At 43.1% G+C, this 13,648-nt stretch overlaps 2 protein-coding genes across 11 annotated transcripts in view; one reads left to right on the top strand and one right to left on the bottom strand.

Moving 5' to 3' along the window:
* Positions 1 to 7,519, top strand: part of LOC140481088 (nuclear mitotic apparatus protein 1-like) — a 117,107-nt gene extending 109,588 nt beyond the window's left edge. For all 8 annotated transcript variants that reach the window (XM_072576741.1, XM_072576740.1, XM_072576739.1 and 5 more), the window contains 2 exons: positions 3,416 to 3,565; positions 4,671 to 7,519. In XM_072576741.1, coding sequence (XP_072432842.1) covers positions 3,416 to 3,565; positions 4,671 to 4,712 — 192 coding nt within the window. In that variant the 3' untranslated portion in view covers positions 4,713 to 7,519. The remainder of the gene's footprint in view (positions 1 to 3,415; positions 3,566 to 4,670) is intronic.
* Positions 7,520 to 8,557: 1,038 nt separating this feature from the next.
* LOC140480977 (interleukin-1 receptor type 2-like) overlaps positions 8,558 to 13,648 on the bottom strand; it is a 52,388-nt gene continuing 47,297 nt past the window's right edge. For 2 of the 3 annotated variants that reach the window (XM_072576585.1, XM_072576584.1), the window contains one exon: positions 8,558 to 9,119. In XM_072576585.1, the coding sequence (XP_072432686.1) occupies positions 9,052 to 9,119 (68 nt within the window). In that variant the 3' untranslated portion in view covers positions 8,558 to 9,051. The remainder of the gene's footprint in view (positions 9,120 to 13,648) is intronic. The other variant, XM_072576586.1, reaches the window with a different exon arrangement.

Here is a 13,648-nt window from a genome sequence, read left to right as displayed (position 1 = left end):
TAGGAATTTGCTTTGCACAAATTGGCTACAGCGGTTCCTGTGTTTCAATAGTGGCTACAGTTACAGTCTCAGTGGAGACAAGTAACTTTTCAGCAAAATGTGATCTTCCGTAATCATCATGGTATCAACTGAGAGAACTGCACCAAAAGTTTGGTATCTTAAAATTTAAAAGAAAGCTTTCACTGTTTCTACTAACTTACTAGTCGTAGTGCTACATTTCATAAGCACTTGTCCCATTGAGATTTTCAGGTTTGAAGTATACTTCCTGCTCTACTTTTATTTTTGTCCAAGATTTCCCCTGTTCTAAACAGAACCTTGAAGGTAGTTGACCTTTCCTGTGAACAAAACAAGGTATGTCACAGTTCTCAGGAATTCAGTTTAAATCTTCTCGGTGTTCCCATTATTCTCTGAGATATGAAATTTCTTAAGTTCACCCATTAGCATCAGTCTTTGAAATTTTCTTTCAACACCTCACAATTGTAGACTGCTAGCTGAAGCAATCTTCGTCATTGTTTTCTTGTTTAGTGACTCCAAATTAGAAATGCTTCCAGTCCTGAATCCCCTTGGCTTCTGGTTTCCCAGCTACTTCTACAGTTCCGGACAGATTCTCACTATCTCAGAGCTGCTCCCAGCTGACTGCCCACTTCCATAAAAATTCACGACAAGAAGTCCAAAAAAAAACAATAAAAAGCTCCTAACACACTATCTTCATGGCTATATGGCACATCTGAGGTGTCCCAGATCGGCATCTAAACTAATTAGAACCAGTTAAAAGAGTCTTGCTTTTAAAGTGGAGTTGAGGAATTTTTTTCTGAGGGTCAATAATCTGAAATTTCTCTTCCACAGAAAACAGTGGAGATTGACTTATTGAGTTAATTCATGGTTGAGTTACAGATTGAATGAACAAGAGAATCCCAGGTTTGTGAAGGACAGAGAGAAATTGCAGTTGAAAGGACAACCAGATTAACCATGATTTTATTGAATGGCAAAACACGTTTTAGGGCCTAAATGAACAACTGGTGTTCCTAAATCCTAATTCTGAAGATTTGCCTTTGCTCTGAGAAACCATGTGAATAACTTGAATCCCTTAATAAGACAGCTGCAGACATCCCATCTCCACGAAAAGCTCAGGCAGGTAATCTTCTTCTTCTGGTTTCCCTTTCCAACTCTGACCTTATTTAATAAACACAGTCATAGTTATACAGCACAGAAATAGACCGTTTCAATCCAAAGGCTGCCCTTTCATTTTCCAACACTGTAGTTTTGATGACCAGATTTCAAGTCAGGTATTTTCATTCATTTTATATTTTAAAATGTCAATTCCTAATCAAAAAGTTGTAGACCAAAATTATATGAAACATAAAATCAGATATTCCCACAATGTACTTCAAAAATACATCACTGGCTGTTAAGCTTTAGGGTGTCTGAGGTTGTGAAAGGTACTGCAGACCATATAAAGGTCTTTCTGTATTCTCAAAACTTTATATATTTTGTCAAAATAGGGACAAAGACACAACATGATGTGAGATTTTTCCATCTGTTTCCCATATTCCCCTTTGTGGTATTCCGATCTGCATTGTGACTGCCTCCTGTCTCAGAGCATGGTTCTTCCAAATTTTGATGTCAAATTCTCCAGATTATAATGTGAAACATGCACATTAATACAAGATGCCACCTTGAGATAAGTGTGTAGTGAAGCTAATTTGCCATTGAGTCAATCTTGATTTGAAAGCAGATAGATCTGCCATAGCAAGGTCAGCTCCCCAGCAGCTCCAGGGCTGGTCCGAATGAGCCATGTTGGTGTGGATCCGAAGTCCTGTTTAGGTACATACTGGGTACAGACAGCAGCTTTTCTTCCCATAAAACATTACTGAAAAGTTTTACCCATAACATATTAATAGATTCCAAGTCAGGGGTGAGATGGAGGCCAACACAACTTGCCATTTAGATTAGATTCCCTACAGTGTGGATACAGGCCCTTTGGCCCAACAAGTCCACATCAACCCTCCGAAGAGTAATCACCTCCCTACATTTACAGTTGATTAATCTACCTAACACTACCGGCAATTTAGCATGGCCAATTTACCTAGCCTGCACATCTTTGGACTGTGGGAGGAAACTGGAGCACCCAGAGGAAAGCCACACAGACACTGGGAGAATGTGCAAACTCCACACAGACAGTTGCCCGAGGTGAAAATGAACCTGGCACTGTGAGGCAGCAGTGCTGCAGAGAGTTTATTGACTTGCTTAGCCTTGCATTTCTCATCCCAGCAGGCTGGTGTCCTTACTCTTTGTATGCATTTGAAAATCATTAATGTTCACCACCTCTCTCTTAAACGTAATGTCATTAACAAATTATAACAATGTGATCAAAAGACGTTAATGTTCCAGATTTTGTTAAGTGTCATTTATTACTGTTGGTCACGGCGCCATGTGTGAGAATAACAATTGGGTACTGTTGAAATTCTCTTCCCTCTTTTGGTAACTGAGCTTGTTCCTTGAGTTTGGTGCATTTCAGTTATGTAAATAAATAGGCGAAGTTGGTGCTTTTCTCTTTGGCAAAAAAAAGCTGGCGAGATTTGATAAGAGATATTCAAACTCCTGATGGTAGAGTAGGTAGAGAGAAACTGCTTCCATTAGTAGAAGAATTGAGAACCAAAAGTCCCAGATTTAAAGTTTTTTTAACTTTATGGGATCATTGGCTAAACCAGCATTTATTGCCATTGCTCAGTTGCCCTGGTGAAGGTGGTGGAGAGCTGCCACCTTGAAGTCCATTTGGTGTAGATACTCCTATAGTGCTGTTCCAGGATTTTTACCCAGTGACAGTGAAGGAACGGCGATTTAGTTCCAAGTCAGGATGATCAGTAGTTTGGATGAGAAATTGCAGGGGGGTGGGGGTTTCCTACGTATCTGTTGCCCCTGTCCTTCCGGATAGAAGTGGTCGTGGGTTTGGAAGATGCTGTCAAATGGAGATACCAGGAGAAACCTATTTCTGCAGCAGGTAGTGAGGATCTGGAATGCATTGCCTGAGTGTTCGGGAAAGTCCAATACAATCGAGACGTATAAAGGAAATAGATGATCCGAAAAGGAATATGTAGGGTAACGGAAGGCAAGGAGTGCCATGAAGTGCACTGCTCCTTTGGAGAGCCAACATAGTCACAATGAGCTGAATAGCCTCCTTCAGTGCTTCAACCATTCTGTGTCAGTGAAATCCAGCTGTACTCTTCATAATACATCATGTTGTGACATCAATTCCTTCACCTGTGCGCTGAACTAAAACTGTCCTTACTTTGCACTGTTAGAGCTGACTTTTCTTGTTCTTTCCCATTGGTGGCTGTCACATGGAGAGTTTATGTTCATAAGTGTCCATTCCCCTTTGTTTCACCTGTTATCTTTTCTTGCGTATTCCTTCCAGACTGATAGACGAAAATCGATATCTTACACCGTCTTGAACACGCCTCGGAAGTTAGGCAACACCCTGCTAAGAGGCATCAATAAAAGGGCGACTCCCAAGAAAACCCCAAAGAAATCGCCCAAGAAATCTCCAAGATCAAATTCTAAAAAGGTAAGTGGATGATTAAAAAGACAGAGGCTCAAAGGAGAAGAGCTGTTGGTTCTTTAGTACTAGTTCCTAGCCTCTGACCTGATCTTGTAGCTGTGGTATTTATATGACAAGTGCATCTCTGTTTCTGGTCAATGATACCCCCTGAATGTTGACAACAGGAGATTCAGTGATGATAATGATGCCATTGAATGACAGGAAGCATGGTTAGATACTCTCTTGTTGGTGATAGTCGTTGTTTGGTTTGATGTGAATAGCCTCAGACTAAGTAGAGAGTGTAGTGCTAAAAAACTGCAGCAGGTCAGGAGCATCTAAAGGAGCAGGCGAATTGATGTTTCAGGCAAAGGCTCTTCATCAGGAATGAGGCTTGTGAGCCAAGATAAATAGGAGGGGGTGGGTGGGGCTGGGCCTGGGCCTAGGGGAAGGTGGCTGAGAGTGCGATAGGTAGATGGAGGTGGAGGTAATGGTGATAGGTAGGCGAGGAGGGTGGTAAGAAAGATGGACAGGTCGTGAGGGCAGTGCCAGTTGGGAGCTTGGATCTGGGATAAGGTGGGGAGAGGGGAAATGAGGAAACTGATGAGATCGACATTGATGCCATGTGGTTGGAGGGTCCCGTGGCGGTAGATGAGACATTCTTCCTCCAGGGGTCGGGTGGTTAGGGTGTGGTGATGGAGGAGGCCCAGCACCTGCATGTCCTAGGCAGAGTGGGGGGGGGGGGAGTTGAAGTGTTCAGCCAAGGGACGGTGAGTTTGGTTGGTGCAGGTATCCCGGGGATGTTCTCTGAAGCGTTCTGCAAATAGGTGTCCTGTCTCCCCAGTGTAGAGGAGACCACATTGGGAGCAACGGACACAGTAAATGACACGTGTGGAAGTGCAGGTAAAACTCTGAATGTGGAAGGCTCCTTTTGAGGCCTTGGACAGAGGTGAGGTGTGGGCGCAGGTTTTGCAATTCTTGCAGTGGCAGGGGAAGATGCAGGGAGGGTCAGAGTGTGGGTGGAAGTATGGACCTAACAGAGTCCAGCATCTAAACTTGTGTAAATCTACTCCTTAATTGTGTTTGCTTTTCCCTGTGCCCAACCTTTATTCATTGATTTCCATTTCTGTTTCAGGATGTTGGCAGACGCAAAGCATCCAAGAACATGAAGATGTGAGTGTTAGGTGGGTGTTTGGTGAGATCCCTGAGCAGAAACCTAACCTGCCCAGGACTAGATGTTTGTGAAGACCCATTCTGCCCGGAGAATGACCAGACAAACTGCTGGCTTACTCTTTTATTTTTTTTAACAAAACAATTTGCCTTAAGAGTGATTAACGAAGTCAGACTCCACACCAGTCAGCATAGAGTACAGTAGTTGCAGGAGGGTGAGTTAACTATTCACTCCTGCCTCTTAGTTTTGAATGCTCATACCGGTTACTCGAGTATTAGGATTGCAGCTGAACTTTCTATCAAACTATATTTCTTACGTCCTTTTGCAAGCCCTGCCTGTTGTAAATTTTCCAGTTGGTGCTTTTGAAGCAGTTTTCTCCTTCGATAAGGCCATACAGTGGTAGCCGATGTCACCTCTCGGTCTTGTAGAAAGCAGGTTTGTGCACATAACTTTATAAAGAAATGTTTCCAGGTTGAGTCCCAACACCCTCAGCAGGGTGGGGTGGAGTTGGAGACTGAGTTTACCCAACCTCTGGTGGACTTTATTCCTGTACCCCATCATTCACCCCTACCTTCCCCAGAGCACTTTTTGAACCTGTCTGAATTGGTGGAAGTCCAGATACCTTGCAGCCCCTACTCTCTCATCGGGTCTGATACTTGACACTCCCACTGTATGGCTTCATCTTTGAGCATCCCTGTAGCTAGTTAGGTTGTAGCTGTTGAGCGTTATGACTATACAGGAGACAAGGATTATGAAAACCTGACCTAGTAACCTGTCTAAAAGAAGGAATGTGAGTGAGTGACTGTCTATCAATTGAGAATGTCTGAAGGGTGGTATTAATTGCTGACTTCCCCAAGTCTTTTCTGGCTATTTTATCATCTTGTTCTCTCTCACTATAATGTCCCTCTGCTTTCATTTTCAGCTGCCACTCTACTGCAAGTGACATTAGGAAGGAAATAACTAAACAGTTTCCTGGAGACTAGGCTGGCATTGTTATGAGTGACATTGATTTCAACTCCTGACGTTAATGTGTGCAGTGTTTGTAACAAGCACAGCACAATAGAGACTTCTTCATGAGGTCGCAATAGAACAAAATGTGGAGAAGAAAATAGACGGAAAACCTTGCAGGGGTCTGCAGTCTCTTCCTCCCACCCCCCGCCCGACCGCCTGCCTCTTTCCCTTCCCTCCCCACAAAATCCAGTTCAGAATGAAAGTGTCACAAGTGCCAGCTTTTGTCTAGGGAGCTGGATTAAATCCTTTGGCTCCCTCACATTACCACTCGTTAATTTTACTTAATGGTATCCCAATCATCTACTCCACTTATTACTTAGTGAGTTTGAGGGAATAAATATATTATTTGTTGATTTCCTTTCCGCCCCTCTATACAAGCTGGGACTTGCTGTTTGCAGGTCATCTGTTCTCTTTTCTCTCTCTGTATTGTCTGTCTGCCTTCCACTGTAGAAGAGGCCCAGCTCTCCCAGGGCCACTGTCTGTAGAACACTAAATTAATCCTAGCAGTGTTACAGACATATCCTTTCCGGTCTTGGATCTAGACTTGTACAGCCCTTGGCTCCTGTATACTGCAATGCTAGGTTATGTATATGTAGTCATTATTAATCAGTGATTGCGTGTTTATTATGATAAGCCTGTTTTAAGCTATTGTAGGTTTTATGAAGTTGAATATTGGATTCTAAAGACACAGCTAACTTCAGTCACCCTCACTACAGGGCACTGAGCTGGTAATGAAATCCTAGTTGGTTCAGAGCAAAATTTATTTAATTTTTTTATGATGCCTGATGCCAGTCTGGGAACCATTTTAAATCCTATTATCAATAAACAAAACTCTTAAGAATCTGACCAGATCTGTCAGTACTGGAGAAACGCAGAGATTGTGTTTGTGTGAGAAACTTTTGATAAGTCCAATTGTTTTGAAGAGAGGTTGGAGAGAAAGTTTAGAGTTGTGTCCATGCGTTTGCATGTATGCAAGTGTGTACAGATAATCGTAAGCACTGTGGTGAAAGGTGAGGCGAGTCATGCATTGCATTGAAGTTGAAGCCACCAAGATTTGCAAAGTGGATCTGCCCTTGTAATGGGTTTCATAGGGACTGAGTGCCGGTGACTCCTAGAATTCCAGCACCCATGGTCACCACGGAAATGGGCTTCTAAAAATAAAAGTGTATAAACTGATCCCTCCATCTGGTCGACTCCCTGACCACAACTAGCTTTCAGCAAACTTTGTCCACGCCCTCTATAAGAGCACCCATGGAATGATAGTTTGATGGCAGTATGCACTGTATGGGTGAAGGAGGGATTGTAGGTGGGCAGGACTGAAGGATTTCACACCAAGCACACATCTGCCCTTTGTCTCCCTTGCTGCTGTTGGTCCAGAGATTGAGAATTTTTTCCCAGTTTAAATTTCATTGCTTTCCAGTGCCTCCTGCATATCAACACCAGGCAGCACAAGCAGGAACTACCAAGCACTTGTACAGGTTTGCAGATCTGTCAGGTTCAGGTAGTGATCCGCTGGGTATTTAGTATTTTGGGGTGTATGAAAGGGGGTAGGTGGTCAACAAAGAATTACCTAGTGGTCCCATTATCTGACTGACCTGTTTGCAAACTGGGTTTATTGTGATTTCTGTCACTGACTGTCTGAAATGATATTCTATTTGCTCTCTCTAAAACAGGCTTTAAAAATATTAATTTTTTTATACAAGTTGTTTAGACTGTCTGTCTCTCTCGTGCAGTCCATCTGAATGCACAATGTAATCTTAAATGTTGTCTCCACTTAATAAAATAAATGTACCTGTTGCATATTTCTTTTTGTAATTCTTCAAAGAAATGCAGCACTAACAGAGACAAACAAAGGGTGGGTTTTGTCTCTTCAAAGTCTATGAAGTGAGCTAGAATCTCCGCTGTTTACTTCTATAAACAGGAGTGGGCTAGCTGAGAAATAGAGTAAAGGGCCTGTAATTCCATAACACTTGTCATGAGCTGAGTTGAACTCCAAGCACTTTACAACCAACGTAGGAAATATGATGAGCACTTTATACATCATAAACTCCCACAGACAAATCTGATTGCTAGATAACCTCTTTGTAATAATGCTGCATGAGTACACTGAGGGATATCCCCAGATTTTGTGAAATAGTGATTGTGCGAGCTTTGTGCCCTCCCGAGAGGGCAGACGTTGACACTGCTCTGTCTTCCAACAGTGCAGCGTTCCCTTGGTACTGGCTGTCCAATTGCACCAATTCCTTGGAAACAACCTTCCTGACACCTGTGCTCTCCCTGGAATATCCTCCTAGATTGTGCACAAGTTTTTGGAATGCACCTCAACCTCCCCTTTCTTCTGAGGTGATCATGTTGCCCACTGATCGGGCTGGCAGCAAGTGCCAAATTTTATCAGTGATTGTACTGCTTCCTTCCATGATGGGACATTCCAAAGGGCCTGGCTCACTAAATGAGATACAGTACATCTTGCTGTTTTGAGAAGTATTTCTTTCTCAGAGGGGCAAATCCCAGGAACACACTTGCACAAAAGACAGTGAAAACAGACTCTGACTATTGTAAGGTAAAGATAGGTAGATCCTTTATGAACAAGATTATCATCAGGTAGGGAATATGGAGCAATCAGATCAGCCATGATCTTGTCAAATGACCGAAAGTGGCCTTCACCACCTAATTCCTAATTCATAAATTCATTTGTGCGTTGGCTGTGAGATTTAGTCCACCCCTCTCATCTTTGAGTGAATCCTGTCTTGGTCTGTAGACTATTAATGGGTGCCATAATTAAATAACAGCTGTAATGATCTCAGTGTAACAAAAGATTTTAATAGTATCAATAGTATTGATTTATGGTATTATTGTACACAATAAAAACTGCAGGCAGCACTCTTGCAGAAAGCTCCTTTACCTTTGCAGTAGAGCTTGAGGAGATTTTCTAGGTGAAAGATGTCACCTGTGACAGTGCAGCATACCCTTAGCCCCATGCTCTCAGCGTAGTTCTAATTCACAGTGCTCAAGACCCCAAATAAGAGACTTGAATCCACAGCATCCAAAGTTGTAGGCGGGGTGTGTTAAGCACGGAGCTGTTATGCAATGAGCTATTAAGCTCCAAGAAAGGAAAAGAATGTTAAAATGAAGCACAGTATGTCCTGGGCCAGGCAGACTGCGCACTTGTTCTCTATTTAATGTTGGTGGGTAATACAATCGTGCATTTGGTAGCAAATGTTCTGTGCTATTGGTTCTTGGACATCTTCTTGTTTCCTTAGCCAGTTAATCGCACCAATGCAGAATTTAGCCTTTGAGGTAAATGTGCTCCAGTATTGATTCCTGTAACTTCGCATCATAATTGAATGTCGCTGCTTTTCTCAAGTTGATCGCTTGTAGTCAAACCTCCGACTTGCATCTCTGCTGCAAAATTTATTTTAAAAACTCATTAAAACGTTGTTAAATTGAAGGAAACCATTCACTGCTTCAAAACAGTGCTGACTGTTGGAAGGAGTTCAGTCTCATTCCTGTCTGTCTCCTTAACCCAGCACTTTTTCTTTATTCAATCCCCATTCACCACCTTGTATCTGCTTCTGCCTTCTTGATGACTGATGATTCATCTTTGTCAAGAAAGGTATTTGGGACTCTGAGACCAACTTTCAGTTCTAGGTTTAGTAACTAAATATAAATTCTGTTTGCGCCTGAGGTCTGATTTGAATCGAAGTCCCCAGCCTGGGTCTCTGGATGACATTATTGCCATGCTAACCTGGCCTGCTTGGAATGGCTGGGAAGATGACCGCAGATATCAGAGGCAGTGGTACAGGCAGGGAGTGACTGGTTTACATCAGGTTTCAGAACCAAGAACCTTCAGTTCAACTTAAAATAAAATATTCAGTAATATTGTGGCACTGTCAGTGGACATTCCTGATGAAGGGCTTATGCCTGAAACGTCTACTGTCCTGCTCCTGGGATGCTGCCTGATGTGCTGTGCTCTTCAGCACCACACTTTTCAACTCCGACTAGTAACCCAGAGGCTCAAGGTAATGCTTTGGGTTTAAATTCAGTCAATAAAATCTGGAATTGGATTCTAGTCTCAGTGAAACTGTTGTTTTTATCATTCATTTGCAGGGTGTTGGCTAGAAATTCATTGCCCACCCCTAATTGCCCAGAGGGCAGTTAAGCATCACCCATATTGCTGTGGGTCTGGAGTCACATGCAGGCCAGACCAGATAAGGATGGCAGATTTCCTTCTCTAAAGGACATTGGTGACCCAGATAGGTTTTAGGAAAATCAACAGTAGCTTCATGGTCATTAATTGACTCTGAATTCGAGAATTTTTAGTTTAATTAAAACTCCACTGTCTGCTATAGTGGAATTCGAACCAAGGTTCCCAGACCATTAACTGGGTTTGTGTATTGTGTTATGTATTCTAAAAAGCATTAAGGTGGTCAAGTCCTCAGGTCCAGATGGGATCTATCCCAGGTTAAAACAAGGACCGCAAATGCTGGAAACCAGAGTCTAGATTAGAGTGATGCTGGAAAAGCGCAGCAGGTCAGGCAGCATCCGAGGAGCAGGAAAATCGATGTTTTGGGCAAAAGCCCTTCATCAGGATTGGCCTACTCATCTCCTCACTGTTCAAGTTGTATTGAGTTCAAAAGAAGTGGATTCCCTGTTCTTGATCTGGAATCAGAGGATCCCTTGTAAGTGCTGACTAGAACCTGAATGTAGGGCCTCTATGCCTCATTCTGCAAATAGTTTTTGCAAGAGCATCGAATTGGGGTTATAGCTACAGTGCAGCTCTGTAATTCCTTTCTTTTTTTATTTGAACTATCATGGACACTTGGGATGGATTGTTGTTCCTGATGAAGGGCTTTTGCCGGAAACATTTGATTTTCCTGCTCCTCGGATACTGCCTGACCTGCTGTGCTTTTCCAGTACCACTCTAATCTATCCCAGGTTACTGAGGGAAGTGAGAGAGGAAATAGCTGGGGCTTTAACAGATATCTTTACAGCATCCTTGAAAATGGGGGAGGTCCCAGAGGACTGGAGAATTGCTAATGTTGTCACCTTGTTTAAGAGGGGTAGCAGGGATAATCCAGGTAATTAGAGACCTGTGAGCCTGACATCAGTGGTCAAGAAGCTGCTGGAGAAGTTACTAACGGATAGGGTATATACCCATTTGGAAGAAAATGGGCTTATCAGCGTGGTTTTGTGCAGGGAAGGTCATGTCGTACAAACCTAGTAGAATTATTTGAAGAGGTGACAAAGTTGATTGATGAGGAAAGGGATGTAGATGTCATATACAAGGACTTCAGTAAGGGATTTGAGGAGAAGGTTCCCATGGTAGGCTGATGAAGAAGGTGAAGTCGCATGGGATCCAGGGTGTACTCTCTAGATGGATAGAGAACTGGCTGGGCAACAGGAGACAGAGTAGTAGTGGAAGGGAACTTCTTAAAATGGAGACCTGTGATTAGTGGTGTCCCACAGGGATCCGTGCTGGGACCACCATTTATGTGACAGACATAAATGATTTAGAGGAAGGTGTAAGTTGCCTCATTAACAAGTTTTCAGATGACACCAAGATTGGAGTAGCAGATAGTGAAGGGTACTTCAGAGAATACAGCAAAATATAATAGGGCAGAGAAATGGCAGATGGTGTTCAATCCGGACAAATGCGAGGTGATGCATTTTAGAAGATGCAATTCCAGAGTGAACTATGGAAATGGAAAAGTGTTGGGGATAATTGTACGGAGATATCTGGGTGTTCAGGTCAATTGTTCCTGAAGGCGGCAACACAGCTCAATAGAGTGGTCAAGAAGGCATACGGCACGCTTTCCTACATCGGATAGGGTCTTGAGTACAAGAGTTGGCAGGTCATATTAGAGTTATGTAAGACTTTGGTTTGGCCACATTCAGAATACTGTGTACAGTTCTGGTCACCACATTACCAAAAGGATGTGGATGCTTTAGAGATGGTACAGAGAGGGTACAGAGGAGGTTCACTAGGATGTTGCCTGGTATGGAGGGTGCTAGCTATGAGGAGAGGTTGAGTAGATTAGGATTATTTTCATTGGAAAGAAGGGGGTTGAGGGGCAAACCTGATTGAGGCTTACAAAATCATGGGAGATGTAGACAGGGTGGATAACAAGAAACTTGGGGTCACGAGTTCAAAGTGAGAGGGGAAAAGTTTAAGGGAGTTCTTCACACAGCGGAGGTGATAGGGGCGGGAATGATAGCATCAGTCAAGGTGTATCTAGACAGATACATGAATGGGCAGAGCAAAGGGAACCAGATCCTTAGAAAATAGGCGGCAGATTTAGATAGAGGATCTAGATCGGCCCAGGCTTGGAGGGCTGAAGGGCCTGTTCTTGTGCTGTAATGTTTTTGTACGTCCTTAGTCTCTGGAGAAAGAGTCTAGTGATAATACTATCAGACAATCACTTCCCCATGTTTTTTTGCAAAAGTCCATTTGATGCACTCATGTCCTTCAGGAAAGGAAATCTGCCACCCTTACATAGTCTCGCCTACAAGTGAGTGATTAACTCTTACCAATCCTATGAAATGGCTGTGCAAGCCAGCCCACTAAAGATCGGCATGAAATCCTGGCCCTGCCACTGACACCCATATCCCATGAATCAATTTGGAGCTATAGAGATGTACAGCACAGAAACAGACCCTTTGCTCCAACTCGAACATGCCGACTAGATATCTCAATCTAATCTAATCTAATCTAATCTAATCCCATTTGCCAGCACCCAGCCCATTTCACTCCAAATCTTTCCTATTCATGTACCCATTCAGGTGCCTTTTAGACATTGCAATTCTACCAGTCTCTGCCACTTCCTCTGGCAGCTCATTCCATAAGTGTACTACCCCCTATATGAAAAAGTTGTCTCTTAGGTCTCTTTTATATCTTTCCCCTCTCACCTTAAACCTATGCCCTCTAGTTCTGGACTCACCCACCTCAGGGAAGAGACTATCCATGCCTCTCATGATTTTATAGACATTTTTAAGGTCAACCCTCAGCCTCCGACATTCCAGGGAAAACAGCCCCAGCCTATTCAACCTTGCTAGATTAGAGTGGTGCTGGAAAAGCACAGCAGGTCAAGCAGCATCCAAGGAGCAGGAAAATTGACATTTTGGAAAAAGCCCGAAATGTCGATTTTCCTGTTCCTCGGATACTGTCTGACCTGCACTTTTCCAGCACCACTCTAATCTCGACTCTGGTTTCCAGCATCTGCAGTCCTTGATTTTACCTATTCAACCTTGCTGTCTAGCTCAAATCCTGCAACCCTGGCAACATCCTTGTAAATCTTTTCTGAACCCTTTCAAGTTTCACAACTTCCTTCCGATGGGAAGGAGACCAGAATTGCATGCAATATTCCAAATGTGCCCTAACCAAATTCCTGTACAGCTGCAACATGACCTTCCAACTCCTGTACTCAATACTCTGACCAATAAAGGAAAACATACCAAACGCCGCCTTCACTATCCTACCTACCTATCCTATCCACTTTCAAGGAGCTGTGAAACTGCACTCCAAGATATCTCAGTTCAGCAATACCCCCTAGGATCTTACCATTAAATGTATAAGTCCTGCTAGGATTTGATTTCCCAAAATGCAGCACCTCGCATTTATCTGAAATAAACTCCATCTGCCACTTCTCGGCCCATTGGCCCATTTGATCAAGATCCCGTTGTAATCTGAGGTAATCTTCTTTGCCATCCACTATACCTCCAATTTTGGTGTCATCTGCAAACTTACTAACTGTGCCTCTTATGCTCACATCTGAATCATTTATATAAATGACGAGAAGCAGTGGACCCAGCACTGATCCTTGTGGCACTCCACTAGTCACAGGCCTCCAATCTGAAAAACAACTCGCCACTACCACCCTCTGTCTTCTACCTTTGAGCCAGTTCTGTATTCACATGGCTACTTCTCTCTGTAT

Source organism: Chiloscyllium punctatum, chromosome 9, assembly GCF_047496795.1.
Source record: "Chiloscyllium punctatum isolate Juve2018m chromosome 9, sChiPun1.3, whole genome shotgun sequence".
Taxonomy (NCBI): Eukaryota; Metazoa; Chordata; class Chondrichthyes; order Orectolobiformes; family Hemiscylliidae; genus Chiloscyllium; species Chiloscyllium punctatum.
Note: the sequence above shows the minus strand (reverse complement) of the source record. Positions and strands in the feature narration are given on the sequence as shown.